Genomic DNA, 27,692 nt, shown 5'->3' on the forward strand with positions numbered 1-27,692 from the left:
ATTCAGTCTCTGGTGGGACACTCCCATAGGGCTTAAAATCTCCACCAGTTGCTCTTAGAACTGAAGAAGCTTCTCAGATGAGAGGTGAAACGTCTTGAAGGAAGCTTAAAGATGTCCAGACGCTTTTCTTTGAAAGCTCCTTAGACTACAATGACTGATAGCCTTCTTGACAATTTAGTGTAAAAGTATGTCCTTCGAGCCGGACTTGAACCAGCGACCTAAGGATTTCAGCTACTGCCTCTACAGTCCTCCGCTCTACCAACTGAGCTATCGAAGGCACGTCGATGTTTAGCCTCACGCAGGACAGGCTGATGGGTTCAGTCAGGGTGAAGTTATCCATGCGTGTGGTTTGGCTAATGAACGCCGGCCTTCACCTGACTGCTCGTCTTTAGCTAATGATGTTTCCTTTTTCCTCCAGCACGTTTGAGGTTTGTGGTGATGACCACGTGACTGATTCAGGAAGTGGTTCACAGGTTTGGCGTGCGATTCAAATTCTTCTCTTTTCTTGGCAAATCTTTTGTGTGATGAAACCAGCAAGAAAGCGGAGATTTCCCCCTCTCTGGGGAGATTTTGAACTGATCTCGCCTGATAAGGTATTGTGTAATAAGGTCATTTATTAGTAATTAAACTAAGTAATAAAGTATAAAGTACACAGCGGATCCCGTGTTGTTATTTATTTCTTCCAATTTCTGGTATATTAAAAGGCGAAGTGTCTGTTGTGTTCAAAAGAACTTGGATTCAAAAATCCAGGTAAGCCGTTTAGGACGCAGTGATAAGACTGTATACAAACATAAAATTGCACAGTTCGTTTGTATTAGACACCATTAATTTATGTTTAAAATGTGACTTAATTAGGGACATCTGTAACTGAATATTGCCTTTTTCTTTCCTCATCAGGGGAGAAGAATGACGTGGATTTTCCCCATTTTCTCTGAAAACTATGGTTTTCAGGACACACATCCAAAGAGAAAGCCATGGTCATTGTGTCCAAGGCATCTGCAGTTAGTTCATCAGATATGTGGACCCCTATCAACACTGATACGTATCTAGCTGTGACGTGCCATTTTATACACGCAAGCAGCTCTTTGCATTCTGTTTTCCCTGCAGCAAATGCTGCTGAAAATTTAGCAAAAGTAGAAGCAGCACTTGTGTCAGAATGGGGTATTACACACACTTTTAATGCCTTGTGACTGATGTGCGTGGCACAAATTGTGTGGCGCAAAGTTTAAATTGACACATTAAAAAGGGCTCCTGACTATATAACTCTGTTGCCTGACATCTGGGCAAACTGTAGGAAGACAGTGGGTTATTTCAAGAGCACTTTCCACTGGAAACATCACTTTACTTTTTTATTATAATATTCTACACAACACCATGTTGTTTAGGTTGCTGCTGCAATGATACTGGAAATAATCATTTTTTGTTGGCTACTTTTATAGAGGAGGCTGACACAAGTGCTGGAGCAAATGGGCCAGCTAGCATTGAAGCTAATTCAAGAGGTGGATACATGCTAGAACAGCACATAGCATAATGCGCCGACGTGTTCATGACCTCAGGGAATGCGTAAAAGTAGCTTTGGCAGACTTACACACTGACATTGCCCCACTCTCATCAGAACACTATGAAATTATTGCAGGATGTCTAAGAGTGCCGTCCATATTTAATGATACCACAGGTAAGCTGTTAGAGGAGAAGAGAGGGTCATCATCAAATTTCAGTCATTCAGAGGTTTTACAAGGTAAAGCAGGAGATGCAGGGAAGAGGCAAAATTCTGAATATACTGCTGTTATAAGAAACAGCGTCCTTCCTCCTCATCATCATCATTACAACCCCATATATCAGAAGCATTTCAGCCTGTGAATGAATGTATATGGATACATTCTAATTATTTTGTTGTATTTAGTCACTTGGAGCCTGTTTGCTTTGGTAGCAAACGTCATTTGGACCCCACAGTACTGCAGATGAGGAACAGTACTGTGGAAAAGATGTTATTTTTGTTTACAAATTAATAAATGTTGTCCCTATTTTACATGTAACATGTCCTTAATAATTAAAGCACATTCACATCACAACTTTCTCCCTAGTTTGTTTCCACCATATTCATAAGTTCAGAATTCATGTATTGGCGTCACAAACATTCATTTCATCAATTCAAAGCTCCCTCCTGGACTCCCACTCTCTGTTGGGCTCACTTTTTTTTCTTTGCAAGCAACATTCGTCCCTCAAATTTTTACAGGTGCACTTTCTCTCAGGTCAGTAGTGATGGTTTCATTAAACTCCCTCTACTTTCTGATTACTAGTCCTTATATTAAGGCTATGAGTATTATTATACTGAGGTGATGATTGTTATTTGCTCACTGATAAATTAAAAAACTGGTGAAAAAGTATCTTGAAATGCACAGAAGAAATCAACAGCAGGGTGGTTACAGTGTATCTACCTGCTTCATTTAACAAAGAATCATAAGTCCCCCATCTGTTTGCCTGGTAACCAAATACCAGTCGATCCAGGTCGTGTCCTGTGATGCTCCTCAGATGGATCAGCGCCAGATGTTCATACGCCTGCATGACTACAAATGTCAGTGATACAAGCCTGTAGTTATTTAATGCTATGATGGATGTGTTTTTTGGGGATTGGAATTTAGGTGGACCTTTGAAAGCATGATGGCGTTTGACAGGGTTGAAAAGTCTAGATAGAAGCCAGCGGGTCAACACAGATGTGGAGGGGTGAGGTCTGTGGCTCCGCTGCAGAGGAGGGGGGGGGGGGGGGGGGTGACAGGGAGGCTGGCAGGGCATCTGGGAGCTATTTGCTAATCATGCTCTCCCTATTTCAGTGGGGACGCGACAGCTGGAACGTTGTCATGAGCAAGAGTAGGAGTTTTTGTGGTGTAATCACACTGAAAAATAAACCATCACTTCCCTGCAAACACAGGCTGTGTGTGTGTGTGTGTGTGTGTGTGTGTGTGTGTGTGTGTGTGTGTGTTGTACTGGGTCTGTAACACCTTTTGTTACAACAGACTTTAAAATGAAATGGCAAAACTCTCTCTGGGCATGATGCTTTCCTGATTTTGTGTCACTTCACTACTACTTCACTTGTTACGTATGCAGGCTGAGTTTCAGGAGGAAGGGTAATGCTTGGTCTATGCTTCAGTGGGAAATCTACGCCATACCTTGCACCATAACCGGAAACTTCTTTTAAACCTATGATGTAACCTTCCACGTAGCCTGAAGTGCACCTCCACAGAAATGTAGCTACATGTCGGGTCAATGCAGCCTGAAATGATCCAAATGGCATTAAAGGTTGCGGTGTAGGGTTAGAGGAGTTTTTGGTTATGTCGTAAGTGAGGACATACGTTTCCTGTAGAAGTCTAAATCAAGTTTAACAGAGGCGTATTCTTACCTGAGGTGGGGTAGTGTGTGGACAAGGGCAGGAATGTGTCCCTTTTAAAAGTGCATTAGAACAAGTTCTTGGCTGGAGGGGGATGGTTTCCTGTAGTCCTGTAGGCTTTTCCACACTGATGCAGGGTCATTACTCAAGAAACCTGCTGTCAGCTTTTCAACACAGCGTCTTTCGGCAACTTAAATCTCCTTTCAATTCCCCAGTTTGTTGTCGTCTTGGTGCTTATTTTATCGAAATGAAATTATCATGTCTTTTTTTTCTTTCTCTGAGAATTTGGGGGAATGGAGATGAGGAGTGGTCAGTGCAGAGCAGCCTTGAAATAGTTTTCTTACCAGTGTTTCATATCTTTATGCAGCTAGATGGAAATAAAACGATCACGGAGAGATGCAAAATGTGTTGGGGTTTTTTAATTTTGTGTCTCTTTTAATCAGTCTATGTCACTAATACCAAAATAGACCAACATATGCAGTGTGTGTGCTCTCTTACTGTCATAAGTTGCCTGCATGTTTGTAAAACCAGTTATTTTTCCTTTCGTTGTGATGGAAAATGTGTGTAGACACCTGACGTAGGAAGTCTTTTTTTGTCCGCGAGTAAAACACATGGAAGCATAAGGTAATGGTACTTTTCAAAAAATGTTCATTGTGAAACATTAACTGACATCAGGTCAGTTAAACAGTTGTTTTTTATATTTATTTTATTGATTAAAACTTAAACATAATTAACGAGGAAAAAATGAACCCACATTCCTAAAGGACAGTCCTTCGTCTACTGACTGGTCACATAAATGAAAAGGGTGAGATTGTGTTTATATAAATTTAAAGACACAATCATTGTTTTGTTTCTTATTAACTTAGTTTCAGTTACTAATTTCCTACCTTGCCCGTTCAACCCCAAAAAAATACAGCTGCAGTACATTGTGGTCTTAAATTTTCCATTTATGACCCATCATCAATATGCTGCAACAAAACGCTTATGAATGAAGAAGCAGTTGGTCAGGTGTGTAAATCTAATACAATTCTCTCTTCTCTTTCACTGCTAGTTCTCCCACAGATGTGACTTACTTGATCCCAGCTGACCAAACCAACCCAAATACCAACTTTCTTATTGGTGCTATTAGCTCAACCTTTAAGTTAATTTCTTTACTCAAATTTTTTTTTTACCTCTAAAAAAACAAAATCCAAATTCTAAGATCAAACAAAGTCCAACTGAAGAATTAAAAGTCAAATGGAAAAGTTAACTCCCTCCAAAATAACATAAATGTACAACTTTTCATCTAACTTTTTTACATTTGTCTCTTTATCACATCATTTAGATTAAAAATGTAACCTGGAAAATGTTTAGCCTATTATTCTTTTTTAACAGGTTATTTTTTTATTCTTCATCTCATTTCAAGGTTGGGTGAGTGAGGCCTGCGGTTCAGTGTAGAGCCACCGCTCCTCCACATCAAAATGAGCCACTTGAGGTCATTTATGGACCTGACTAGGTGAGCTGTTTATGGTACGTCCGACCAGGAGGATACCCCAGGACACACGACACGCTGAAGAGAGCAAATCTCTCAGCTAATTAGGGAGCGCCGAAGTATTCCATCGTAGGAGCTGGCAGATGGTTGGGAAGAAAGTGAGCTTGTCATCTCTCCTTAGACTTCTGCACCTGTGACCTGACCTAATCTCTATCTTAAATTTTAAATCCAGAGTACAAAATTAAAAAAACTAAATTATGATTTAAAAGTCTATTTCACATGTTGTATGAAATATCACACAGAAAATGTTAAAAATTCAGGGTTGTTGTTTCTTTTTAAGTTTGTTTGCCTGATGATTTTGAATTTGATATTTTTATTAAAGAGAGAAAATCTGATTAAAAACATATTTTAAGAAAAAATTGATGAAATAATGATTCTCTACATTTCGAATTATATTTCGGTTATATTTTTCTCTTTTACAATTTCTTTAAATTTTTTACTTGAATTATTTGAGTCAAGTAAATTAATTATTTTATTATTTTACAACAACTTCTTTTCTATTGGCATACATGGTCTTCCACACTTATCATCATGCCTGTTTCACAGGAAATACCTGCTTACTACTAAAAAATCTAAGAGGTGGGCAGAGATTCTATCATATAGTTTCTTTATTTATAGCTGATAAACCCCTGTCTGTCACTTTTACTCAACTGTATCCTTAACTCACTGTAACTGTCAGTAATAAAGCCGGATCTGGCATTTTTATGGTTTGCTTTGTACGGTTTCAAAGAGGAAACATTGATGGAAAAAACACACAAAAAGCTCAAACCAGTCTACCTATAATCCTCCATGTCAACTCTCCACTGTCCGCTGAGACAAAACCCAACAAAATACAAAAATAAAATAAAAGAAGAAATTAGTCAAGCTGCATAATCAGATCAGCTAAATGTTGTTAAAAATTAATTCAGTGTGAAAATGTGTGCTGTCCATGTTCTTAAGACAGGAGATTTCGATCACACCCAGAGAGATCAAGAGAGAAAGAAAAATAACCATTGTAGCCCTGGTAGTCCAAACATCCATGAAGTATTTCCACATACACAACATAAACACATCAGCGAGACAAACTGGAAAAATAAGAACATATTCATCAGCTTTTCCACTCTGCAGCCCAACATTCCCCACTACTCCAGAAAGAGTCCTAAATTTGGTGTCCTTCATGTCTAAATGCTGTTTCAGAATTGCTCACAGTCAGTTCAGTAGTTATTCATCTTTGTTCAAAGGCAGATTCTGTATCTGTCTACGGTTGTGGACGTTCCAAGAAAACCTTCGCCTACTGTTGCGGCGAGTATGTCAAGATCATCCACGCAATCACAAAGTAGAAGAGGAACACCGGGTACACCACCAGTGCCTTGCGGTTGGGAGGCTGGCTGTCGGCGAGGAAGGCTGTGGACGCGAAAGTCGACCAGCCGAAGGACGCCGTGACCACCGCCAGCCGCACTGCGAATACGACCCTCCCGGAGCTGATGACCAGGACAATCCTACACACTACCATGGCCACTGTAAGAGGCATGATGCAATATCCCAACACGCACAGGCTCTGGAAGAAAGAGATGGTGCCACCCAGCAGCTTGGAGTTGAGGGTGATGATGATGGAGCCAAACCACACGATGACGAAGACCTGGGAAGAACAATATGTTTTTGTTAGCAGGGAGTCAGCAGAGGCATTTACTTAAAATACAGAAAAACTGCACATTTAATCCCTGAGGTATCTCAATATATTTGAGAAGTGCGTCTCAGCTGTTCTACATAGTAAAGAAATGGTGCTGTGGTAAATGAACGCAACAATTCTTTGGGCCTAAATTGTAAGAAATAAACGTTTAAAATTACAGAAATAAATCCTGGAGCTTAATGCCCAGACTTTCCTGTAATTATAAAGTAGAATTATTTTGCTAATTCAATTCACATTTTCCAAAGACGTCCAGTGGGCTGGACTGGAGTCTTTGCTGGGCCAATTTTGGACCCTGAGCCTTATGTTTGACTCCCCTGCTCTAAGCTATTGCACTTTTGGCACAATCTTACACATGATAGGAAAAACACCGCACTTTTCCCCTTTTATATGTGTTCTCCCTTCATTTTAGTCCCTGACACACGGACACTGTGATTCACCTCCTCTCAGAAGCTCTCGATCTGTAATCCTGTCATGAATAATCTACGATTTACATTTAGCTAATAATACTTTTAAGAATTTTCATGCGACACAGTGTATGTTACTGTTCGATATTAGTAGTAATGAGCAGAACTCACTAATAACTTTATAAATGTGGTTGAAACGGCTCATTAATTCATGGAGGGATACGCAGTAAAGTTTGAACTGTTGGATCCAGAGATGATGAACCCTCTAACCTCAGCGAACTGCGGTCCTCCCTGGTCCTCGTGGTCGGCCGCACCGCCCTGCAGCAGCAGAGCCAGCGTGACGCAAAGCAGCAGCGGGCCCCACAGGTCCCAGTCCCGCAGCAGAGCCGAGCTCCGCTTCGGGTAGAGGACGTGGATGAACTTGTTCCCCACCGCCCGCAGGTCCCTCATGATGGTGTCCTTAACCGGTTCGTCCAGAGTGGAGAATTCATCATCTCTTCTAGACGGGCCGACGGGCACCGAGATGTCCCCTTCCACCGGGATGTCCTCCGCGATGGAAACGTCTGACAGCCCGGCGAACGGTCTGCTGGCCTCCTCCGATGCCGCCATCTTACCTCGCTGAGAAGCTTTGTGAAAACGTCGTCAGAGCTTCTGGGAGATTAGTCAGAAAACTTCATTTAACTTATTTAAAAGAAAAAAAGCAGACAGAGCAGCAGTTACTGGTGAGTTTAAATCCTGTTCTGTGACTTGGACTGACGGCGTATGCTCCACGTCAGCTGAGGATTGTTTACTTCCGGCAGACGCTGGATATCCGTGTGGTACGTTCAGGTTCACCTGCGTCAGTTCCACCAGCTATCGTTAAACAAAACAGTGAGGAAATTAAATTTATACGAAGAATAGATATATTTACTTCCCATTCATCCTAAAGTAAAAGAAGTAAAGTCATAAAGGAGATGTACCGAATAAATGAATTCCTAAAATGAAAATGTAATCTAGATGGGAACACGTGTATAATCTGTGAAAATGAGAAGTCTGGATCACTTGTTTTTCTATTGTGAGTCGGGGAAAGCTGGAATGACATGTGTAGCTGGCTACAGTCCAGAGGGATTCGGTTACCACATTTAGCAGTCACTCTAATTAAATTTATGGATATGTATTGCAAATCTAAATTTGGAGTCTGTTATCAGTACTGTGTTGTTATTAGGGAGATATTTTATTCATAAATGTGGATATTTTAAAGCTAAACCATGTAACAAATGACTGAACAAATAAAAACTCCCGATTAAGAGTCAAAAACTTGCAAATAACACGGTTTGCTCTATTCAGTAATAGTTTCTCTATTCAATAAATTAAATTAAATTTTAAGATGACCCCACCTTTTCCAGATACAGTGCAGGATTTGTCATTTCTTCACATTTTGTGTCTATTTTTCACGTTTCACTTTTTGTTATTCTTTTTTCTTTCCTTTTTAATGCTATACTTTGTGTATATTAGTTTCTTGAATAACCATTGTTGGTGCCTTTTTGTCTGTAGCGAGGTTCATAAATAAAGTTCTTAAAAAAAAATGTGACCTCCATTTTTCAAGACGGTCAGTGAAGGTGTCGTCAGCCGTCGAGGACTGGTGACGTACTAAGTGCTCGACGGTTGTTTAATCTTGTGTTTAAATTTCGGTCTCGCTAACCAAGAGACATTTTCTCGCTGCAGAAGCTTGAAAATAAACGTAAATAAAAATAAAAGTTGATGATGTCCACGACGTAAGCTCTGTGACGTTGTGTTTTCACGTTGACTCGTGTGTAGAGGCATCAGGACGATGGATTTCTGCGGGAAACAGGTGAAAGCAGACTGCGAGCAGCTCCTGAAGCGCTTCCAGCGAACACAGTCCGTCCGCTTCGAGATTTTCGCCAGAATATGGAGAGAGATGAAGTTCTCACAGATTTTCTAGTAGGTTTTCTGCTCAAAACATCCCTTTGTTTTCCAATACAGGGTTTGAGTCTTACCCAAATTCTTTTGAGGTTTTTTGTGTGTCAGAATGAGAAATATTTTCTTTAAGTTCATGTCACCCTTATTATCTTTATTATTAAAAGGCAAACATTTCACACACAAGTGTCCAATTTATAGACACACTTAATTTCCAGGAAAGCAAAGTACAGAATAATTAAGGTGAAAGGGCCATGAACAAATAATCTCAATGGTGAAAACATGGATAAACACACAGGAAACAACCGAATAAATTACATTTAAAAAATTAAACTGGAGATCATGCATCACACCACCAGCAGCAGCAGCACCACTGAGCTCTTAGACCCCTTACTGGAGAAATCCTTTCTCAGTGTTGTATGTTTCTCTCGCTGCAGTGGCACTGTGAACCACGAGAAGCGAAAATTCAGTCGTCTGATACTGGACGTGGCCTCTGTCTTCTTCCTGCCACCCTTCAGCTTCCAGATCCGAGTAGGAGGACTTTACCTCCTGTACAGCTTGTATCAGTGCCAGAATGCGTCACCCTCTGAGCAGGTCAGGACCGACAGCACATGTACTTTCTCCTTAAAGTGATCAGCAAACTTGAAATAAAGCTCTTGCTGTGTCTCTGGCTGCAGATCCGTCTGGCACTGAAAGACTGGGCGGACGTGAAGACGTTTGAGAAAGACGCTACAGTTGCTCAGCACTTCGACGTGATCTACATCCTCCAGCAGCTCATGTTCTGTAAAGCGTTCCACTTCACCGCCACACCCTCTCTGGTTAGTTTCCTGTCTAAATATTTTAAATATATTTTAATGTGGATCTATTTTATTTTATTTTCAGCTTCCATGATATTGTGCCCACAGCAACCTCAGAATTCTGCTCTCAGCTGACAGGAATTGTGGTCCATCCAAGGCTAGAAACATTACATCACTAGTTAGAGTAGATATTTCTTCTTTCCTTCCCCCAGCTCACCTACAATAAGAAGAGGAAGGTGGAAAGGTCGCCAATGCATGAGGAGTTCATGGAGCGAGTGTCCCGTCCACAGGAGCTGGTTAACATCGAGCTGCTGGAAGTAAGTCGACCCTTCCTTCCCCCTACTACCCAAACCCCACCAAATGTAGTTACATAGCAGTCAAGCTGCATCACATTTCAGGCTGCATTTCTCTGCAGAAGCATCCTATTCTCTCTGTGACGTTAAAAATACTCAACACAAAGTGATTTTAGCTGCATAGGAGGGCAGGAAAGTGAACACAGGAATGACATGGAGCATCCTTTCAGATTTCAAAATAAAAATACTGCGGTTTGTGAAAAGCGGGGTGGACATCAACAACACAACATAGCAAACAGGTATCTTTGTTGTCTTGCAGGAAATGGACAACATTCACCAGCACTATGAGAATCTGAAGGCATCCACCCTCTCTCTGACATCAGCGCAGCAAGATCCGTCCGTCAGCCTGATCCGTAAAAACCTCGTCCCTCAGCTTCGCAGCGCTGTGGTCGACTTCTACAATTGGCAGAAAAGGAAGGTCTGAAAACAGAACATATCTCCTGTTGTTACAGTTTATTTTACCATGTTATAGCTTCACTTTTTGTGTGTTTTTTCCCACCTCTGATGTGACGCTGTGTCGTGTTTTGTCCTGACAGGACAGTGTGGACGAAGAAGAGGACAGCAGTGAGGGAACATCATCCCAGCAGGAGGTGAGATAGCCATTTCAGTGTCTTACATCATGTCTCTTGCAGGTTTAGGTGATGAATCACAGGAAGTCAGAAAGCTGTTGGAGTTTTCCAAAGATGCTGTAACTTTCTCCAGAGACGCCTCTGTTGACCCGCTGTCTTTGTGTGTGTCCTCAGTGCTCCAAAAGGGCAGGGCTCCTTGCTTCCATCAAATCGAAGGCGTACGGACAAGCAGCAGAGGTTTGTGTCAGTGGATACAGTCTTTACTGATTTTTATATTTATTGTGACAATTTATTATTTTATATATGTTTTTTTCCCCTCAGGCCTCCAAGTCAAGGCGTCACCGCCAGGTGGAAGTGGATTCCACCAATTACGAGGCCAGATCCGCCCCCACGTTAGGTCGCTCCAGAATAACCAAGCCGTCACTCAAAGCCAGAACCAGTGAAAATCTCCATATTTCAGGTAATCTTCCTGTAACCACTAAAGATAAACATTTCACACCTGTCCCTGCTTTATGTGCGATCCCAGGCCCTGACCTTGACATTGACAAACTGGTTTGCATTAGACTTACCTTCAGTAAGTTGTAGGAAATTATCAGCATGCTTTAAGATGCCATATTTTAATAAATAAATAAAAAACTATTATTGCTATCACCCTTCCGTTCTTTATTGCGGATACAAGTCCTCCGAGGCACCGGTAAAATTAAACAGTGACACTGAAGTGCTAAAAACACACAGAAACAGCCTGGATTTAATCTATAAATCACTGCACATGTACACTATGCTTTATATTTTCCATCTGCTGATTATTAAAATAGAATTAGAATAGAATTTTATTACATGGAAACTCTTTATGAATGAACCCTTTGTACTTCTCAGGTGACTTGTGGACGGAAGCAATGACGACCACTAAGATCAGTCGGCTTGCACAGCTCGAGTCTGCTGGTGATGGTAAGCGTGATCAGGCTCGTTTATATTTCGTGTGTTTGCTCACTGGCCTCTGCTGTGTTTTCATTGGCTGGCTTGTGCTCTTTATGTTCTTTTTCTTGAAGATAAACCGAAACAGTACAAAAAGTTCAAGTGGTCCTGAAGAAACTGCACAACACTGGAGCTGCTGTTCAGAGCATCCACTGAAGTCTGATATGTGCTTTGCTATTGTAATAAATCATGTTGACATCTTTACCTTTTTTTTTTTATCATGCTTTTAAATTATTTTTTAATCAATTCATTGGTGGTTACATTACAGTTACAGTAAATTAATAGAAACATTGTTCATAGTAAAGCTTATCGCCATGTAGCTTTCTCTCTGAAGGAAACACCGTCTACTGAAGCATTTTCATTCATGTGTTTATATATTTCAATATTTGATCAAATTTGATAGTTTACTATAAAAACTCATTGTTTTACAGTTGTCTGTCTCTTTCTTGTGTAACATTCCATGTGTTTGAAAATGTGGACATCTGGTTTTCAGTAGCCTGTCTTGCTATTTAGTATAACCTCAAATTTGTTTTTCATTATCTTCTTTTTGCTTGATTTGTTTTTTCCTCGCAGTGCTTATAATTTTCGGGCAAATGCCAAGATGTCAGCTGGAGGGAGGTTTGTAAATGCAGTTTTAGCCTAAGCTATGTTTAGCAGCTTTAGAACTGTAAATTTACTATTTAGCACTTTGTTTTCATTTTTTTGACATTTTTAGTGATTAATAAATTAAGTAATGGACTAATTTATAAATAATGTATGACAGATTTTTTTTAAATATGACTTTTATATGCTTGAACTATACATTTTGACAAAATGAGAGCCCAGACCTCAGCATTAGGCAGCAAACATCCAAGAAAGCTGTGGTGGAAAGTCTGCAACGAGGTCAGCTGTGGTCAAGCTTTTTAATTATTGCATGCAGGAGAGAAAAACAGACATCGACCATCACAGTTACACAGTCAGGAGAGCTCTGCCCTTGAGACGTCGCAGCTCCCTTTTCACACACAACTCTCTGTATCGTTTCAGTAACAATAGTTTCTTGTCCACCTGCGCTGTTGCTGGGCAGAGAGCTTCCACACTATGCTCCAGGAAGCACCCGGCACTTGCCTCCCTGGGAGTTTCATACAGTCAGCACAGCAGATAACATAGTTAAGCTAAGCAGGTCATATTGACACATGCATCCTTCACCTAAGAAATACAAGGCTATGCAAAGTTCTACAGTGAACTTGTAACCACTTAATCTAAATGTGAGAATAAACTAGAATTTTTCCTTCACGCGTTTTTAAAATGTCTCTGAAGAAGCCTGGAGAACTGTTCCTGAAGACTATTTAAGGAAATTCTAAGAAAGCTCGCCTAAGGAAGTTCAGGCTGTGTTGAAGATTAAAAATTGTAATATTAAATATTGACTTTCAACCTTATTAGAACTGTACAAACTCTGCATTTTGGTGTGTTTGCACAAGAGTTTTACATAGTACTGACTGTATATGTGAAAAAATTTTGTTAACTCATAACTTACACCTATTTGGCCAATAAATGAAATAAAATAAAATAACAAGATCACAAAATATTGAGTTGTAAAACAAATAACCGATTGACTATTTAAATTATTCAAATGTCCCACAGTCAGTGAACGCCTCACCGCTCACCGCTGTGTGACTGCAGATCTGCGGGTCTGGAGGATGAGGAGCGGCGGGGATGCTTGCTGCCCCCTCTCCTCCGATGATACATCCGATTCTGCTCGTAGTCTGAAGGGAAACAGCCACAGCCATGGCCTCTGACAGTAAGTATACCCACCTCCTCACCGTGTGACTGCATCTAATGTTTTTAGTTTGCTTTTTTTTCTCCCTGTCTGCTGTTTTCAGGCTCCCCTCCTGGTTTATTTTGACTGACTGGGAGCGCCAGTACATGAAGGCCAATTTATCAATTCCTTTGATTTGCTACAGATATTTTTCATATGGAGCGAGACTGTTGCTCTTAAAGAACCTTTTCCAGTCATCGTTTAAGCGAATTTAATTAATAATGTCAATCGTTCTGCTGGGGCTTACAGCAAATTTGTGATACTCCGGAGAGTTAATAGTTGCCTCATCATGGCCACTTCAAGGACGCCTATTTTGCTCGCACAGTTGGGAATAATAGCTAATTGCACATGAAGAGCATATAATATGAGAGACATTGCAATATATATCGGTAAGGACGTTGATAGAATGTAGCGGGATGTGCTGGATGTTACACGGGGTTTCCCTTTCTTCTGCTCTGTCAGTCAGGCGGCGCAGGTGGTGGGGACAATGATGGTTTGTCAGGTAGAAGTGGTTCAGAAACAGACACGGAGACGTCGTTTTGTTTCATAAATTAAAGCCAGAAACACGTGTCATATTTTACTATATTTCATTTTAATGTAAACTGTTGCATAAAAATAGTTTGCAAGTTCAAGTTGAACTGTCGAGTTACCCTGTGTCTTTCAAGCAGAGTATTAGAACTACAGAACTCCAACATGGCATATTCATTCATTCATTCAAATAGAGAGTAACTCAACAGCTGTACATATGATATCTATGCGAGGCTTGCTCTTCAACGACTTTAAAACTGTAGCCCTTTGTATGTAGAAATATTTTGCTGTCACTATTGTTAATAATAAAAATTGATTTTGAGGAAATAGATGTTGGTGAAATGCAACAAAATGCCAAAAAAGCATAAAGGCTTATGTGCAGGTCAGTTAAGTCTGTATCATGAGACTTCAGATGCAGCTCCAAAAAGCTGATTCTGTTCGTTTGGGTATAACGTGAATATCCTGCAGCAGTAACGCCAAATGGCCATGTTAGGTGACAGGCAAAGTGTTGTTATTTTTGTTGTAGAATTTAGTTTACTGATAACATTTTATTTAATATATTTTAGTGTGCAGTCGATTTACTTAGACAAAACAATAAAATCATGGGCACTGATGCATGCAGGAGGACATTGCAAAGCATAAGTGTGCTTCCTCATGCTCAGGCCACATTTGCAATAGGTATTGTTAGCTCTGGTATATTTCATATTTGTCAGGAGGCTTGACTACTAAAAAGATCCTTCTGTCACGATTTAGAGGACACTTACTTTGACAGAAGGAGACCAGATAGTTGCTTAAATACATGCAAGTGGAGGCTGTGTGAAAGACCACAGGCAGGTTGTCATGTTAAGATTTAGTGTCTTTTTTTTTTTTAGCCTGGTGATGCTGGTGAGTAGCCGTTGTCTTAAAACCCACCCCAGGTGAGACACCGACCAAGGAATAGGCTTATTTCTGCTTAAATTGGAAGTTGTCCTACATGAGCTGCCAAAAAAACTTTCACATACAGTTTACTGTGTCAGCTGTGACTCTGAGAATGAAAAACATGTTACTGAAAACGAGAAACTCATCTGTAAGTCAAGAATTATTGGGAATCATAAAAAATCAATAGATGTGTGGAACAGCAGCCAGAGACTTTTTGAGATGGCTTATACTGGATGTTTACATCTTAACCTGTCAGTGATGCTAAGACAAGATTCAGAACAGCATCAAAGCAATGCTCAGCATGCTCCGCAAAACAGTAGGAAGCAGTTAGCCATGCACGAGAGGCTGTTTCTGGTTATTGTGGCCTAGTTACAGACTGCTTCAATGTCTTATTCATGGCTCTCTCCTCCCCGCTGTGGAGGAGGGCTCTCAATACGATCTAATGTTGCTGCTGCTGCTTCTGCTGTGTGTTGCTGTGTGTGTGTGATTAGTAGTATTAGGACATTTAAACTGCCTTGAAACCCATTTCCCCTCTTTTTTAAGAATAAAGGCCTAATGGTGGAGTTATAGTGCCCTATTAGAAAGCAGGCCCACATAGCCAGTCGCTGTTGCTTTGCCTTACAGGCTTATTGAAGTCACTAAAAATTTCTCGCAAGAGTAGAGTAGAAAGTAAACTGAAGCTACAGCAGGTATCGGCCACAGTCAAAAGTGTCCACAGGGGGGCACAAGAGTTCTTTTTTGGCTGTCCGGCAAACAGAGAAAATTTGGGTCCACTGTTCTCTCTGGTTTAATTTTGTTTGGGGGCTTTACCACCCTCTGATGGACATATCTGACTTATGATGAGCTCAGTGTTCCTCTGTGCTCAGTAGTCAGTCTTTAGCTGTCTCTGCTGCTGAGCAGGTACTGTGTGTGTGGATGATTTATTGGCGTTTGTTTGCTTGCTGCAGCTCGAATGGCTAAAACCTACGACTGATGCCCACATTAACAATGAATAATGGATGAATCCTGAACTATTTTTAATTGCTGACATGCGTCCTGCTGCATCTGAGGGCTAGCAGCACCTGTCCAGTTTAACATTGAGCTGAAAGCCTGGTTAACCTGTGCGTCATGCTGTTTAGCGTTAGTTACCATGTAGCGAAAAGGAAAAAGCTTTGTTTTTATATGTCCTATAAAACTTGTGTCTGATACCGTAGCGTACTCCTGTGGCCACTTCAAAAAACATTTTTTTAATAAGATAAGATGACATCTACACTGCATCATGGACCTCTCTTGCATTATCAGTTAATCCATTTTAAATGTGCCAAGTCATCAACAGCATCATTAATAATTTAATAATATATGAATTATGTTGCCTAATTTAATGACATTGTTTTGATTATACTGTTTACTTACAAAGCATAACAGCAAACCCTGGGAAGATGTTGCCAAGGCAGAAACTAATGGAAGTCCTAATGATTAATAAACAAAATCCAAACACTAAATATTCCACATCAACTGTTGTTTGTGCTGCCCCAGGTGGCCAAAAGTTGTTATTGCAAGTTTAGTCACAATGCCTATGTTGGGGGGGGGGGCATGTTAAATGCTGCTATTGAACTTAAAAGTTGTGTTAAGAACTAAGCTTCTCATCCTCACTCACCTTCCTGATTCTAAATATAAAAGCAAATATTACAAATAAGCGGTTGTGAGCTCTGTAGTCCAGTTGTGTATTCGCTTTCTCTGCCTTCCTCCTCGTTGTTGTGCCTTGGTGGTATTCAGGAAGACACATCTGCCTCGCCCACTGGGAGACAGGAAGGCTGTGCTGATTGATGGCTCACACTGGGCACAAAGCAGCTCAGACTGAGGGATCCGGTTGCATTTACAGGAGCAGGAGGACTGAGGGATGAAGGAGAGAGTGAAGCAGTCAAGTTCTTCACTGGTCAAATTGTAGAGAAGATTAAAATTAGAGTAGAAGGAAGTGAGGAAGAGGAGAAACAGCATGGCCAGGGAAGGAGGAATCACTGAAACTCCGCCGCCAGCAAAAGAAAGTAGGTTAAAAGTTGGAGAGCTTTAATTTCTCAACATTTTCCTGTGATGTATTCTGTTCATTAGGGATTTATACTCGGTATTACGGTTGGTGAACGTTACAAAGACTCCAGAGCTTGTTTTACCCTGAGACATTACCTGTTATGCCTCTAAACTGCGTGGTCAAATTATATCCCCTATATTTTCTAACTAAGTTAGAAAGGATCTTAAATAGGAACACAAATGAAGGAGTCCAGAGATTCTCAAGCTGAAACGTACAAATCAACTACGAATTATGTTAAATCGGGACAGAAGAAACAAAATACAAAAAGCTGAAGTCAGCACAGTGAAACAGACCAAATGAATCCAGGTTGTTTTTTAGCTGGTGTGAGGTGGACGGGGAGAGACAAGCTTCTTTGGCTTGTCTCACCCCATCTCCTCTCAGACCTTACCTTCTCCCAGCATGTGAGACTCACCACAACCGGTCACAGCAGATGGCCCCGCCCCTCCCTGAGCCTGGTTCTGTCGGAGGTTTCTTCCTGTTAGAAGGGAGTTTGTCCTTCCCACTGTCACCAAAGTGCTTGCTCCTAGGGGGTCATCTGATTGTTGGGCAGAGCAGGTCAGGAAGCACAAGGTAGCATGAAAAACACTGGGCAGGTGCCTTAATTAGGTGCTGAACCACTGCTGTTGCTCTGGGCCCTCTGCTGGGACAGTGGCCACTTTCTGCCTCTTTTTATTTATCTTCTATTTATTTCTTTGATGCTTGTCTTGTGTAACCTTTAAATAGTGTTGCTTTTCTTAGTGGTTTGTTAGCGGATTTGTTTAGTAGTTCGATAGACTTTGCAACAAGAAACTTAGAAAATTTCATATAGATTTTTGTTTTACATGATATAATACAATAAGTGTAGGTGCTGTTTTTCAAATAAGAAAAGAGAAATATTTATCTGTAGTAATAGCAGAGTCATTTAAAATCTCATTGCTTCCGTGTACATGTAGTTACCAGTATGGGAGTAAGAGCGAGGTGGCAAAGGCTCTTTGTAAATTAGTGTTGGTGCACAATTGAATAGATAATGTGAGCACTGCTGTTTTTTATGTTGTAAAGTTGAAGGTGTAGTTGGAAAACGGAAAATATTCAGAGATTCAATCAATATTTTCACTTCTATTTACATGCGTTTAATATACCACTTATGATCTGTATGTGGAACATGCATTTACTTCTAACTCCTAAAATCATAAATATTAAAATAGTCAGCATTTGTGCTTGAATTTTTTTAACTGTGTGGTAAAGGTTTTACACTGAGAAATGTAGCTAATCATTCAGTTTGACTCAAGCGAGCGAGTACCGATGATATAGTCAGTAGTGAAAAAATAGCAACTTCAGTCATGTAGTTGTTTATCTGTTACTGAATTACTTTGGTGTATATGAATGGCATTCAGTTAGTTCTTTATCAACATAAAAAGCCGTACAACTTATGAAAATACAGTTAAAAGTCAAACATCTGCCTTGATATTATCAGCTCCATCCGATCTTATGACTGACACCCCTAATGTAAAGATTCACAAATGTCAGCAAATTCCTTGAGTGAGATTCCTGAAACCCCTGGAGTGAACGTGAGGGAATGTACAAACGTGGTGAAAGATGTCTTTTCCCTCTGGCAACAGAAATAAACTTACCACAACAAAGAGTGGGCACTCAGGAGGGAAAAGTCCCCAAATTTCATATGTTTTTATCAGAACTGGCAGCACATATAAAACACTGGGACACAACCACACTTTAATTAACACATAATGCACCACATAAAGCCGGCCACAATGTTGGCCACTTGTGTAGGTTACGTCATAGGCTCTATAAAGATTCCTGACCCTCTGGTGTAGCAGCAGTCCTCTGGTGTTGCCGTGGTAATGCAGCATTTTACCAGCAGATGGGAGCTCAGCACTAGTATTGTAAATCCTGGTTTCCCAGCAATGCATGAAGCATTAATAGTTTTGTTGCTAAGACATTTAAGGCTTAGAATACTTCACAGGAAGTCATATTCAAAGAAAATTTCACAGTACATCGCAATATAATCAAGTTATTCCTCAGTTAGACAAAAATACGTGCTGTTGAGGGATATCTTTGATTAAAGTTAAGGCTTTAACAGGCTTCATACAGCTCCTGTTCTTTAAAATAAGACAAGCTAGTGAGCCACGCTGATTGGAAAATGTTACCTGAGCGTTTCCTCACTGACACATCTAACCGAGACCAGCTCCTTTTAGAAGCTTTGCTGGAACAGTCATTCACCTCACAGGGATAGACTGGCTCAGCACACATGGCAGCTTCCCTGTAAATATGGCTTTGTTTTGGTTTTTGATTTTTTTTAGTATGTTTCAGATAGCTGGTGAAAAGCTGCACATGGTTAATAATTCATTGAATAATTCTTTGAATCTTTAAATCAGACAAACTAAAAAAAAACTGGCTTTACTTGAAAATATTTCTCTTATCAAAAGAAGATGTCATAAAGGGGTAAAGCTCGGTGGTGTTATCACCATCATTTAGGTTTGCTTCAGCTCAAAACGGCTACGGCAGAATATTTCAGTGAAGCTCTAGCTCATCAGTTTTGTCTCTACAAAGTATTAATGAGGGGAATTTATGATTCTCCTTCTTCTTGCAGTTAAAAATGCTCAGATTTGCTCAATACCTTATGGTGAGTGTGTTTGTGCCGTCTCCTCATTCGAGTTCACAGGAACCACGTTTGGGACCTCAGGGTTGCATGAATAGAGCATTTGCACCTGGCTCAGTGCTGCATATTCATAGACTAGTGAACCCAGAGCCCTGGCTGTTTGACTGTCTTTCTTGGAGCTCCGCTCCAAATGAAACCACTTTTGACTTGTTTTTCTTTCTTCATCATCTCTCAACCCCGAGATGTTCTTGTCCTCCCAGCCAATCAGGACAGACAGATGGCACCATGGTAACATGAGACCTTCTTACATGTGGGTGGGAAAAAACACATTCATTATACCATAATAGAGCCAATGGACTGTTTCCAAGGAAACTATGATTTTCAGGTGTGTGTGTGCGTATGTGCTCTTTACCTTGTGGTCAGTGTGTTTGACAATGAAAACATGCTGTGCCGATGTTTCTGTGTTTCTTAGGCTCCTCGTGGTTGGTGCTGGTGGCTGATTGCTTTTTGTCAGGGTGTTGAACCACAGTTCAGTGTCTCGCCCTCTATGTTCATATACATGTAATGTGATTACTTTGTTGAGGAACAGGTAGTGCACAAGACAGTTTAAAATTTGTGATGAAATTTCAGTTCCAACTTTGTTTTCTTTTATAAATTGTTGTGTATGTGTGTGTGGTGTTTCCTAATGGCAGTCTGCTAGGGACCGGGACTTTTTGCACGGCTCTCAGGCCGACTGAGCACTTTCCGTGAGCCAGACGTTACGTGAGTTAGCGTATGTGCCACTGAGCAACCTTTATTCAAAGAACTGAGCCATCCAGTATCTAGTTGTGCTTAATAAATTGACTGGACAAAGCATTAATTTTAGAGGTGTTTTGTGGTGTTTATAGAATAATAAAAGAACAAGCAGGAAAAAAATGATGATAAATGTAGCCCTACTGGGATACTGAATGAAATAAAACATTAGATTGTGCATGGTGTTGCTCAATTCCAGACAGAGAAATAATCATCCTGTATTCCTCAGGCGTCTGCCTTCATTACAGTGAGAAGAGAGCATTCAGCTGTGTGTTAAAGTATTAATCTGTAGACAGAGGATAAGGAGACACACAAAGAGGCCACAAGTCTTGAAACTAATTACCCACATTAATGAGTGACCTTAGAATGAACTGAGAGAGACAGCATGTACTCCTTATGCTTTATTCATGGCTAAAAGAAGAAGAAAGGAAAAACTACAAAGCAGCATGTTTTTCCTCTTCAAGACCACTCATATCCCTGTTAATGAGTGATAGCAACGTGGCATTCGCTGCCGCTGCTGCTGTGTGACTTCTTTTTTTTTACTTTCTTTTCGAACGCTCAGATCAAAGTGCTCTCTTCTCTCCTCTGGAGCTACTCACTTCAAAGGCGAGGCTGGAAAAATCAGCAGCTGCATATTAATCAGCGGATAAAGATTTAGCATGCACTGATGCACAAACAGTCTTTCACAACAGAGGTCTTCCGCAGATTAGCGATTGGGAATTTTTCGATTTCTCCATCTCATTACTCGGATCTGATATCTCGCTAAGATCAGCTTGTGAGAAAATAAATAAATAAAAAAAATGTGGTCTTGCCTTTTATAGGTTTGCATGTTCAACAAACTGTTTTCAGCTCTTGGTTCAATGAAGAAAATCATCTTTCACAGAGATTATTTTCCCATGGAAGTATTTTTATGTTTGAAATTCTGCCTTGTTGAGTGGCATACATGTGCGCTTGTGTGTGTGTGTGTGTGTGTGTGTGTGTGTGGCAGGTGTGAGGGCAGACTTTGACCAAGGGTTTCTTCCTGTCCATCTGCATGTAGACAGTGGGAGGCTCTGAGTTTCCAACACTGAGCTCAGTGTCTGACTGTCAGAGCAGCTGAGAGGGAAACTCCAATTTACAGCCACACCCGAACACACCATCCAAACATTTACCGTCACACTGTTTTCACTTCTGCATCTCTTGGGAATTAATTTATTAGAAATTCGTTACTTTTCGGGGGTAATCAATATTTGTATAATTCCATTGAAAGGAATTAGAATTCAGTTACCATAACATGTATCGTATATTATAAATAAATGAGGAGGAGCTGTCTGTTAGCTTCTCACGTTTAAAAGTAATGTAACACCGATAATGCAGTGAGGTGCGCTCTCTCGGTCGATGTCGTCACAAGCCTGTGAGTGGAGAAGTGAGTAGGTGGCGTGATGTCTTTCAAAGTGAAATTTGGACAGCGTTATAGCCAGAGCAGGAGTGTTCCTGTGCTGCATCTGTCATGCACACTTGCACACTTCTCTCTCTGTGGGAGTGAACAGAAGCTGAACATGTAGAAAGCTGGTGGCCTGTCTGCAGAGACTTTGAGGAACTGGTGACAGCAGTATTTCTTCTTTGAAAAAGAAAAAAATGCACAGTTTTGTTTTTCTTTGTTACAGTGGTTACAGTTGGCAACTTCACTGAAATAACCCTATATTTATCCTTCAGTCTCTCAACCTTGAGAGACAGAATCATGTGGTGAAGCCCTGCATTGTACAAACTAAGAAATTTGCTTCTGAACACAAATCAAGAATTAATACGTAATTCCCTTTTATGGTTTCCAAGCGTGGAGGATAAGTTCAGTAATTTTGCTCGTTATTCTTGAGTCTTACTTGTGAGATAGCAGCTGGTGAACAGGCTGTGGCTGTGGTGGGCATTTTCTTAGTAGGCGTTATCCTCTGCACGGACACCAAAACAACATCACTGGTGGTACGCAGATGTCGTCTCCACATTGTCATGTCTGCAGTGTGCAGTTCAAGTGGAACCAAGTGAAAGAAGGTTTGGCTTTCTCTAGTGTTGTTTACGTGAACCAACATCCAGCTGTGGATTTACTGGCAGAACGTTGTGCTTTTAATGATGTTAAGTTGAGCTGAGAAATGGTGCTCCAACCTGCTGGTGATATATTTGTATAGTTATGATCAGTGTTAAGGTTGTCACTCAAAACAATTAATTATTATTCATATTTGTAGTATTATTGAATAATAATTGCATTACTTTACTTAATTACTCATTTTGCAACAAAGTAACTGTAGTTGTTGCACTACTTCCCAAAAGGTTGATTCTGTTCATCTGGATATAGCGAGAAACGTTTCGTGACTCATCCAAGTGAGTGCACAATGACTGAAACTAGCACCACTGAGTGAACAATGGGCTGTGAGGTCAGTTCCTTGATCATTAATATGCAAATTGTCATGACCATTGATCAACAACCACTGATCAATGGTCACAAGTACCATTCACAGAGAGTTGGGGAATGGCTGCAATTATAGCATTTTAAGATGGTGACAGATGTACCTTTAGGGCCCTTACTCGATTCCCTTTTCATGTAAATGGCCTCCTTGACTCTCCCCTCAAACCAGCGTTCCTCCCTGTCCAGGATGTGAACATCCTCATCGTTGAAAGAGTGTCCATTGGCCTGTAGGTGTAAATAGACTGCAGAGTCCTGGCCTGACGAGGTAGCTCTTCTGTGTTGAACCATCTGCTTCATCAAAGGTTGTTTGGTTTAGGGCTGCTCAATTAATCGAATTTTAATCACGATTACGATCTGGGCTTTCAACGATCATTAAAAATGACTGAGCCGATTATTAGCCCCTCCCTCATTTATCCGCGACACCTTAAAGGCCGGTCCGTGAAAATATTGTCGGGCATAAACCGGTCCGTGGCGCAAAAAAGGTTGGAGACCGCTGATTAAGAGGACCCGAGGGAAGCTCGGAAAGCTAAGCAGAAGTTATTTGGAGAGTGACTGCCGTTGGTTGAAAAGAGTTAAAAAAAAAAAAAAACTTCAGTGGTGTTGCACACTATTTTATATTATTTTTTAAAGTCATTGTTAACCCTTTAAAGCCGGTCAGAGCTGCACGCTCCGTTTTGCGTAACTATTTTTAAATCCCTGTAGAACCTGAACCGTGTAAGCTAGCGCAATAATTTGTTTTGCATATGAAACCGGAGGAGTTGTACTTACATCTGATGCCATCAGCTTGTCCTCGGTCACAGTTTCGTTCCACATATAGCTTTGCAAAAATTGCATAAAAAGCGCTTGCAGGAACAAAAACATAATACTCCAGAAACACGCTTTGCCGTTCCTATCAGCTGTTCGTAACACTTCCCACAGTGAAATGATGCACATGCTGTTTTCTTTGCAAATTTGCGTCATAGGATTGTTTTTTGTTTTTCCTGCAGTATATAAAAATTGCTGTATCTCCAAAATAAAACTATGAAGACACTCAAAATAAATTTCCTGTGGTGGGAAACTATTTTTTGCAACTTTATTGTATTTAAAGTTTTGAGGGATAAACCTCTTAAACTTCTCCAAGTAGAAATATATGTAAACAAAACAAAAGCGATTTTCAATTTTTTTTGTAGTTTATTGCACTTTTTTGCAATTTATGTAATTACTATGCACTTAATGCATACATATTATTAAAATATGGGCTATAACAGTTGTATTGATGTATAGCAACTTGAAATGCTCCCACAAATGGCACTACAGCATGTAAAATAAATAAATAAAAATAATATAAGCTCTGGTGGACTTGGTTCTATAGTAGGTCTTAAAGGGTTAAATAAATATCGTCAAATAATCGTGATCTCAATTTCAGTGAAAATAATCGTGATTATCATTTTTGCCATAATCGAGCAGCCCTAGTTTGGTTTCCCTAATGTATAAATCATAGCAATCCTCCTGCACTTAACAGCGTACACTATGTTACTCTGTTTGTGTCGGGGGACCCGATCCTTGGGCGTGGGCCAGTTTTTGGCGCATCATGTTTTGGCATTTAAAAGCCACAGAGACACGGTGTTTACAAAAAATGTGTCTCAACCGTTCTGATACTCCTGACACATACGGGATCACTGAGGCATTACTAGGCAGCAGTTGTCCTTTTCTCCTGGATCGGCTGGAGCGTTCTTTAAGTGCCGTCCCAGCTTTGACAAATGTCCAGCTGGGATGTAAAGGGTCTTCTTGATGCGCTGTTCTTCTGCCTCCCTGGCCGCTGTGTCTGTGGGGATGGTGTTCGCTCTATGTTGTAGTGTCCTGATGACACCCAGTTTGTGCTCCAGTTACATCATGGAGCCCTGCTCTCAAAAACTGACGTAGATGTAACACTGTCTAAGGAGCAGGATTTAGGAAATAAATTTAAAAATGTTTATGAATTTCATGTTAGGAAACCAACGATGTTTTTCAGTAAAGTTGGTAGGCTAGCTGCACTCAAACAGGAAAATCCACCTGTGAGCCGTAATGTTTGGGTTTGTAAAGCACTTCATAAATGAGGACTGTGTGGAGGCCTGTTTGAGTCAGGTTACAGGTTTTTCACCCGGACTGGCAAGTTGGAGTCAGAAACTCTGGTTTTGGCTGGCTGTACTGAGCAGTGCAATCAGGTGATGTGATCAGCGCTATTTTATGCAATGAATTCTCTTTCTTTGCCCAAGCCATTTCAAACAGTTTACTACATACACAACTACACCACACCACAAACGTCCCATCAGCATGTCTGCAGGAAAAACACGATTTATGCGATGCATTTTCACTTGTCTTCAATAAGAAGCAGTTATGTTTTTCTTGTGATATGCATCTAGTTACCTGTGATATTGTAAACTGCTTGTATTGGTAAAAGCGAATATTTTATTGCATAAAATTGTGCTGATCGCATCATTCGAACATCTGCTTTGCCAGCTGATTGCTGGCACACCTGGTCTGGTGAGGAAAAGCTGGAGTGTTGGACTCCAGCTTGTTGGTCTGGTGATCAAACAGGCTCTCCTCCACACTGTGCTCGTTTATAAAGTGCTTTACTGTGTGTTATTTGTTGGTGTTCAGACTCTGGCTGCTGAACTGGAGTCAGCATGCACTCAGCTTTAACGTCACTCTGGGTTTTTTAGGTGTTAGCATGCTGCCTTTGCAGATGCTTTCAGTGAGCCAAAGTTGTGTTTAGCAGTATTATTCAGTCAAGGCATCAACTGCATTTCCCCATCATGCTCTTGTCCTTTCATGCAGTACAAATACAAGTAATAAATACATCAACCCATTCCTCATAAGTCGTAGACCATTCCACAGTTGTCTTCTTGAATATGTATTTAAATTAGCTGCTTGTAGTGCAAATGTGCAGGAAGAAAACAAAACATGTTTGTTTAACTTTACCTGTACCTATAATGTAATTACTGAATTTAGCACACTACATTGCCATGTTACTGAAAAATGTGAGTACAGTAACGTGTTACACGGGTTACGATTAGTCTCATGTTCCCTATTACTGACTGCAGTTCTGGGTTCACACCAGCCACAGCTATTGTCAACAACATTGTTTGCACATAAAAACTAGAGAGCTACAGTTGCCATAGTGACGTCACCTTCTCTAACTCAGTTGCTTACTTTGCATTTCTTATTGCTTCTTAGGGAAAATTGGAGAATGTTCCTGGAGTTTAATTTTCATAAACTTTTTCACTAAATAGTTCTGAAGGCTTTTCGTGAATAAATGTTACAGTGGAGCAAAAAAGTATTTAGTCAGCCACCGATTGTGCAAGTTCCCCCACTTAAAATGATGACAGAGGTCAGTAATTTGCACCAGAGGTACACTTCAACTGTGAGAGACAGAATGTGAAAAAAAAATCCATGAATCCACATGGTAGGATTTGTAAAGAATTTATTCGTAAATCAGGGTGGAAAATAAGTATTTGGTCAATAACAAAAATACAACTCAATACTTTGTAACATAACCTTTGTTGGCAATAACAGAGGTCAAACGTTTACTATAGGTCTTTACCAGGTTTGCACACACAGTAGCTGGTATTTTGGCCCATTCCTCCATGCAGATCTTCTCGAGAGCAGTGATGTTTTGGGGCTGTCGCCGAGCAACACGGACTTTCAACTCCTGCCACAGATTTTCTATGGGGTTGAGGTCTGGAGACTGGCTAGGCCACTCCAGGACTTTCAAATGCTTCTTACGGTGCCACTCCTTTGTTGCCCGGGCGGTGTGTTTTGGATCATTGTCATGTTGGAAGACCCAGCCTCGTTTCATCTTCAAAGTTCTCACTGATGGAAGGAGGTTTTGGCTCAAAATCTCACGATACATGGCCCCATTCATTCTGTCCTTAACACGGATCAGTCGTCCTGTCCCCTTGGCAGAAAAACAGCCCCACAGCATGATGTTTCCACCCCCATGCTTCACAGTAGGTATGGTGTTCTTGGGATGCAACTCAGTATTCTTCTTCCTCCAAACACGACGAGTTGAGTTTATACCAAAAAGTTCTACTTTGGTTTCATCTGACCACATGACATTCTCCCAATCCTCTGCTGTATCATCCATGTGCTCTCTGGCAAACTTCAGACGGGCCTGGACATGCACTGGCTTCAGCAGCGGAACACGTCTGGCACTGCGGGATTTGATTCCCTGCCGTTGTAGTGTGTTACTGATGGTGACCTTTGTTACTTTGGTCCCAGCTCTCTGCAGGTCATTCACCAGGTCCCCCCATGTGGTTCTGGGATCTTTGCTCACCGTTCTCATGATCATTTTGACCCCACGGGATGAGATCTTGCGTGGAGCCCCAGATGGAGGGAGATTATCAGTGGTCTTGTATGTCTTCCATTTTCTGATGATTGCTCCCACAGTTGATTTCTTCACACCAAGCTGCTTGCCTATTGTAGATTCACTCTTCCCAGTCTGGTGCAGGTCTACAATACTTTTCCTGGTGTCCTTCGAAAGCTCTTTGGTCTTGGCCATGGCAGAGTTTGGAGTCTGACTGTTTGAGGCTGTGGACAGGTGTCTTTTATACAGATGATGAGTTCAAACAGGTGCCATTCATACAGGTAACGAGTGGGGGACAGAAAAGCTTCTTACAGACGACGTTACAGGTCTGTGAGAGCCAGAGATTTTCCTTGTTTGAGGTGACCAAATACTTATTTTCCACCCTGATTTACGAATAAATTCTTTACAAATCCTACCATGTGAATTCATGGATTTTTTTTTCACATTCTGTCTCTCACAGTTGAAGTGTACCTCTGGTGCAAATTACTGACCTCTGTCATCATTTTAAGTGGGGGAACTTGCACAATCGGTGGCTGACTAAATACTTTTTTGCCCCACTGTAAATGATAAAATGAATTAAAAATATTAGTTTGTCCAGCAAGATAACTAACTAGCAGAAAAGGTACACAAGTTGGGG

At 40.8% G+C, this 27,692-nt stretch overlaps 3 protein-coding genes and 1 non-coding gene across 5 annotated transcripts in view; 2 read left to right on the forward strand and 2 right to left on the reverse strand.

Moving 5' to 3' along the window:
• Window positions 1-190: 190 nt before the first annotated feature.
• Window positions 191-277, reverse strand: trnay-gua (transfer RNA tyrosine (anticodon GUA)). Its single transcript is given in 2 exon segments — window positions 191-226; window positions 241-277. It is a non-coding gene; the product is annotated as a tRNA-Tyr (tRNA).
• A 5,673-nt stretch (window positions 278-5,950) lies between these two features.
• yipf6 (Yip1 domain family, member 6) lies at window positions 5,951-7,812 on the reverse strand. The gene is made up of 2 exons (XM_085441418.1): window positions 7,260-7,812; window positions 5,951-6,534 (listed from the first exon to the last, which is right to left on the reverse strand). Exons 1-2 carry the CDS (start codon window positions 7,596-7,598, stop codon window positions 6,187-6,189), a joined length of 687 nt encoding a protein of 228 aa, XP_085297544.1. The 5' UTR covers window positions 7,599-7,812; the 3' UTR covers window positions 5,951-6,186.
• A 782-nt stretch (window positions 7,813-8,594) lies between these two features.
• Window positions 8,595-12,030, forward strand: snapc1b (small nuclear RNA activating complex, polypeptide 1b). Its single transcript, XM_085441417.1, has 10 exons — window positions 8,595-8,930; window positions 9,344-9,500; window positions 9,584-9,724; window positions 9,916-10,020; window positions 10,316-10,474; window positions 10,593-10,646; window positions 10,800-10,862; window positions 10,947-11,085; window positions 11,502-11,573; window positions 11,675-12,030. Exons 1-10 carry the CDS (start codon window positions 8,800-8,802, stop codon window positions 11,710-11,712), a joined length of 1,059 nt encoding a protein of 352 aa, XP_085297543.1. The 5' UTR covers window positions 8,595-8,799; the 3' UTR covers window positions 11,713-12,030.
• A 70-nt stretch (window positions 12,031-12,100) lies between these two features.
• The window catches only part of syt16 (synaptotagmin XVI), a 37,438-nt gene continuing 21,846 nt past the window's right edge, over window positions 12,101-27,692 (forward strand). For both annotated transcript variants that reach the window (XM_085441414.1, XM_085441415.1), the window contains exon 1: window positions 12,101-13,377. In XM_085441414.1, coding sequence (XP_085297540.1) covers window positions 13,365-13,377 — 13 coding nt within the window. In that variant the 5' untranslated portion in view covers window positions 12,101-13,364. The remainder of the gene's footprint in view (window positions 13,378-27,692) is intronic.

The sequence above is a fragment of the Copadichromis virginalis genome, linkage group LG19 (assembly GCF_057382275.1).
Source record: "Copadichromis virginalis isolate Kocher_CV1m ecotype Utaka linkage group LG19, C_Virginalis_male_GT1.1, whole genome shotgun sequence".
NCBI classification, from domain to species: Eukaryota; Metazoa; Chordata; class Actinopteri; order Cichliformes; family Cichlidae; genus Copadichromis; species Copadichromis virginalis.

Excerpts from the sequence above, each read along its gene's own strand:
- yipf6 (XM_085441418.1), bottom strand. The coding sequence starts at position 7,598 with ATGGCGGCATCGGAGGAGGCCAGCAGACCGTTCGCCGGGCTGTCAGAC. Across the intron at positions 6,535-7,259 it reads GAGGACCGCAGTTCGCTGAG|GTCTTCGTCATCGTGTGGTT; the intron begins GTTAGAGGGTTC and ends TGTTCTTCCCAG.
- snapc1b (XM_085441417.1), top strand. The coding sequence starts at position 8,800 with ATGGATTTCTGCGGGAAACAGGTGAAAGCAGACTGCGAGCAGCTCCTG. Across the intron at positions 10,647-10,799 it reads GAACATCATCCCAGCAGGAG|TGCTCCAAAAGGGCAGGGCT; the intron begins GTGAGATAGCCA and ends GTGTGTCCTCAG. Across the intron at positions 10,863-10,946 it reads CGTACGGACAAGCAGCAGAG|GCCTCCAAGTCAAGGCGTCA; the intron begins GTTTGTGTCAGT and ends TTTTCCCCTCAG.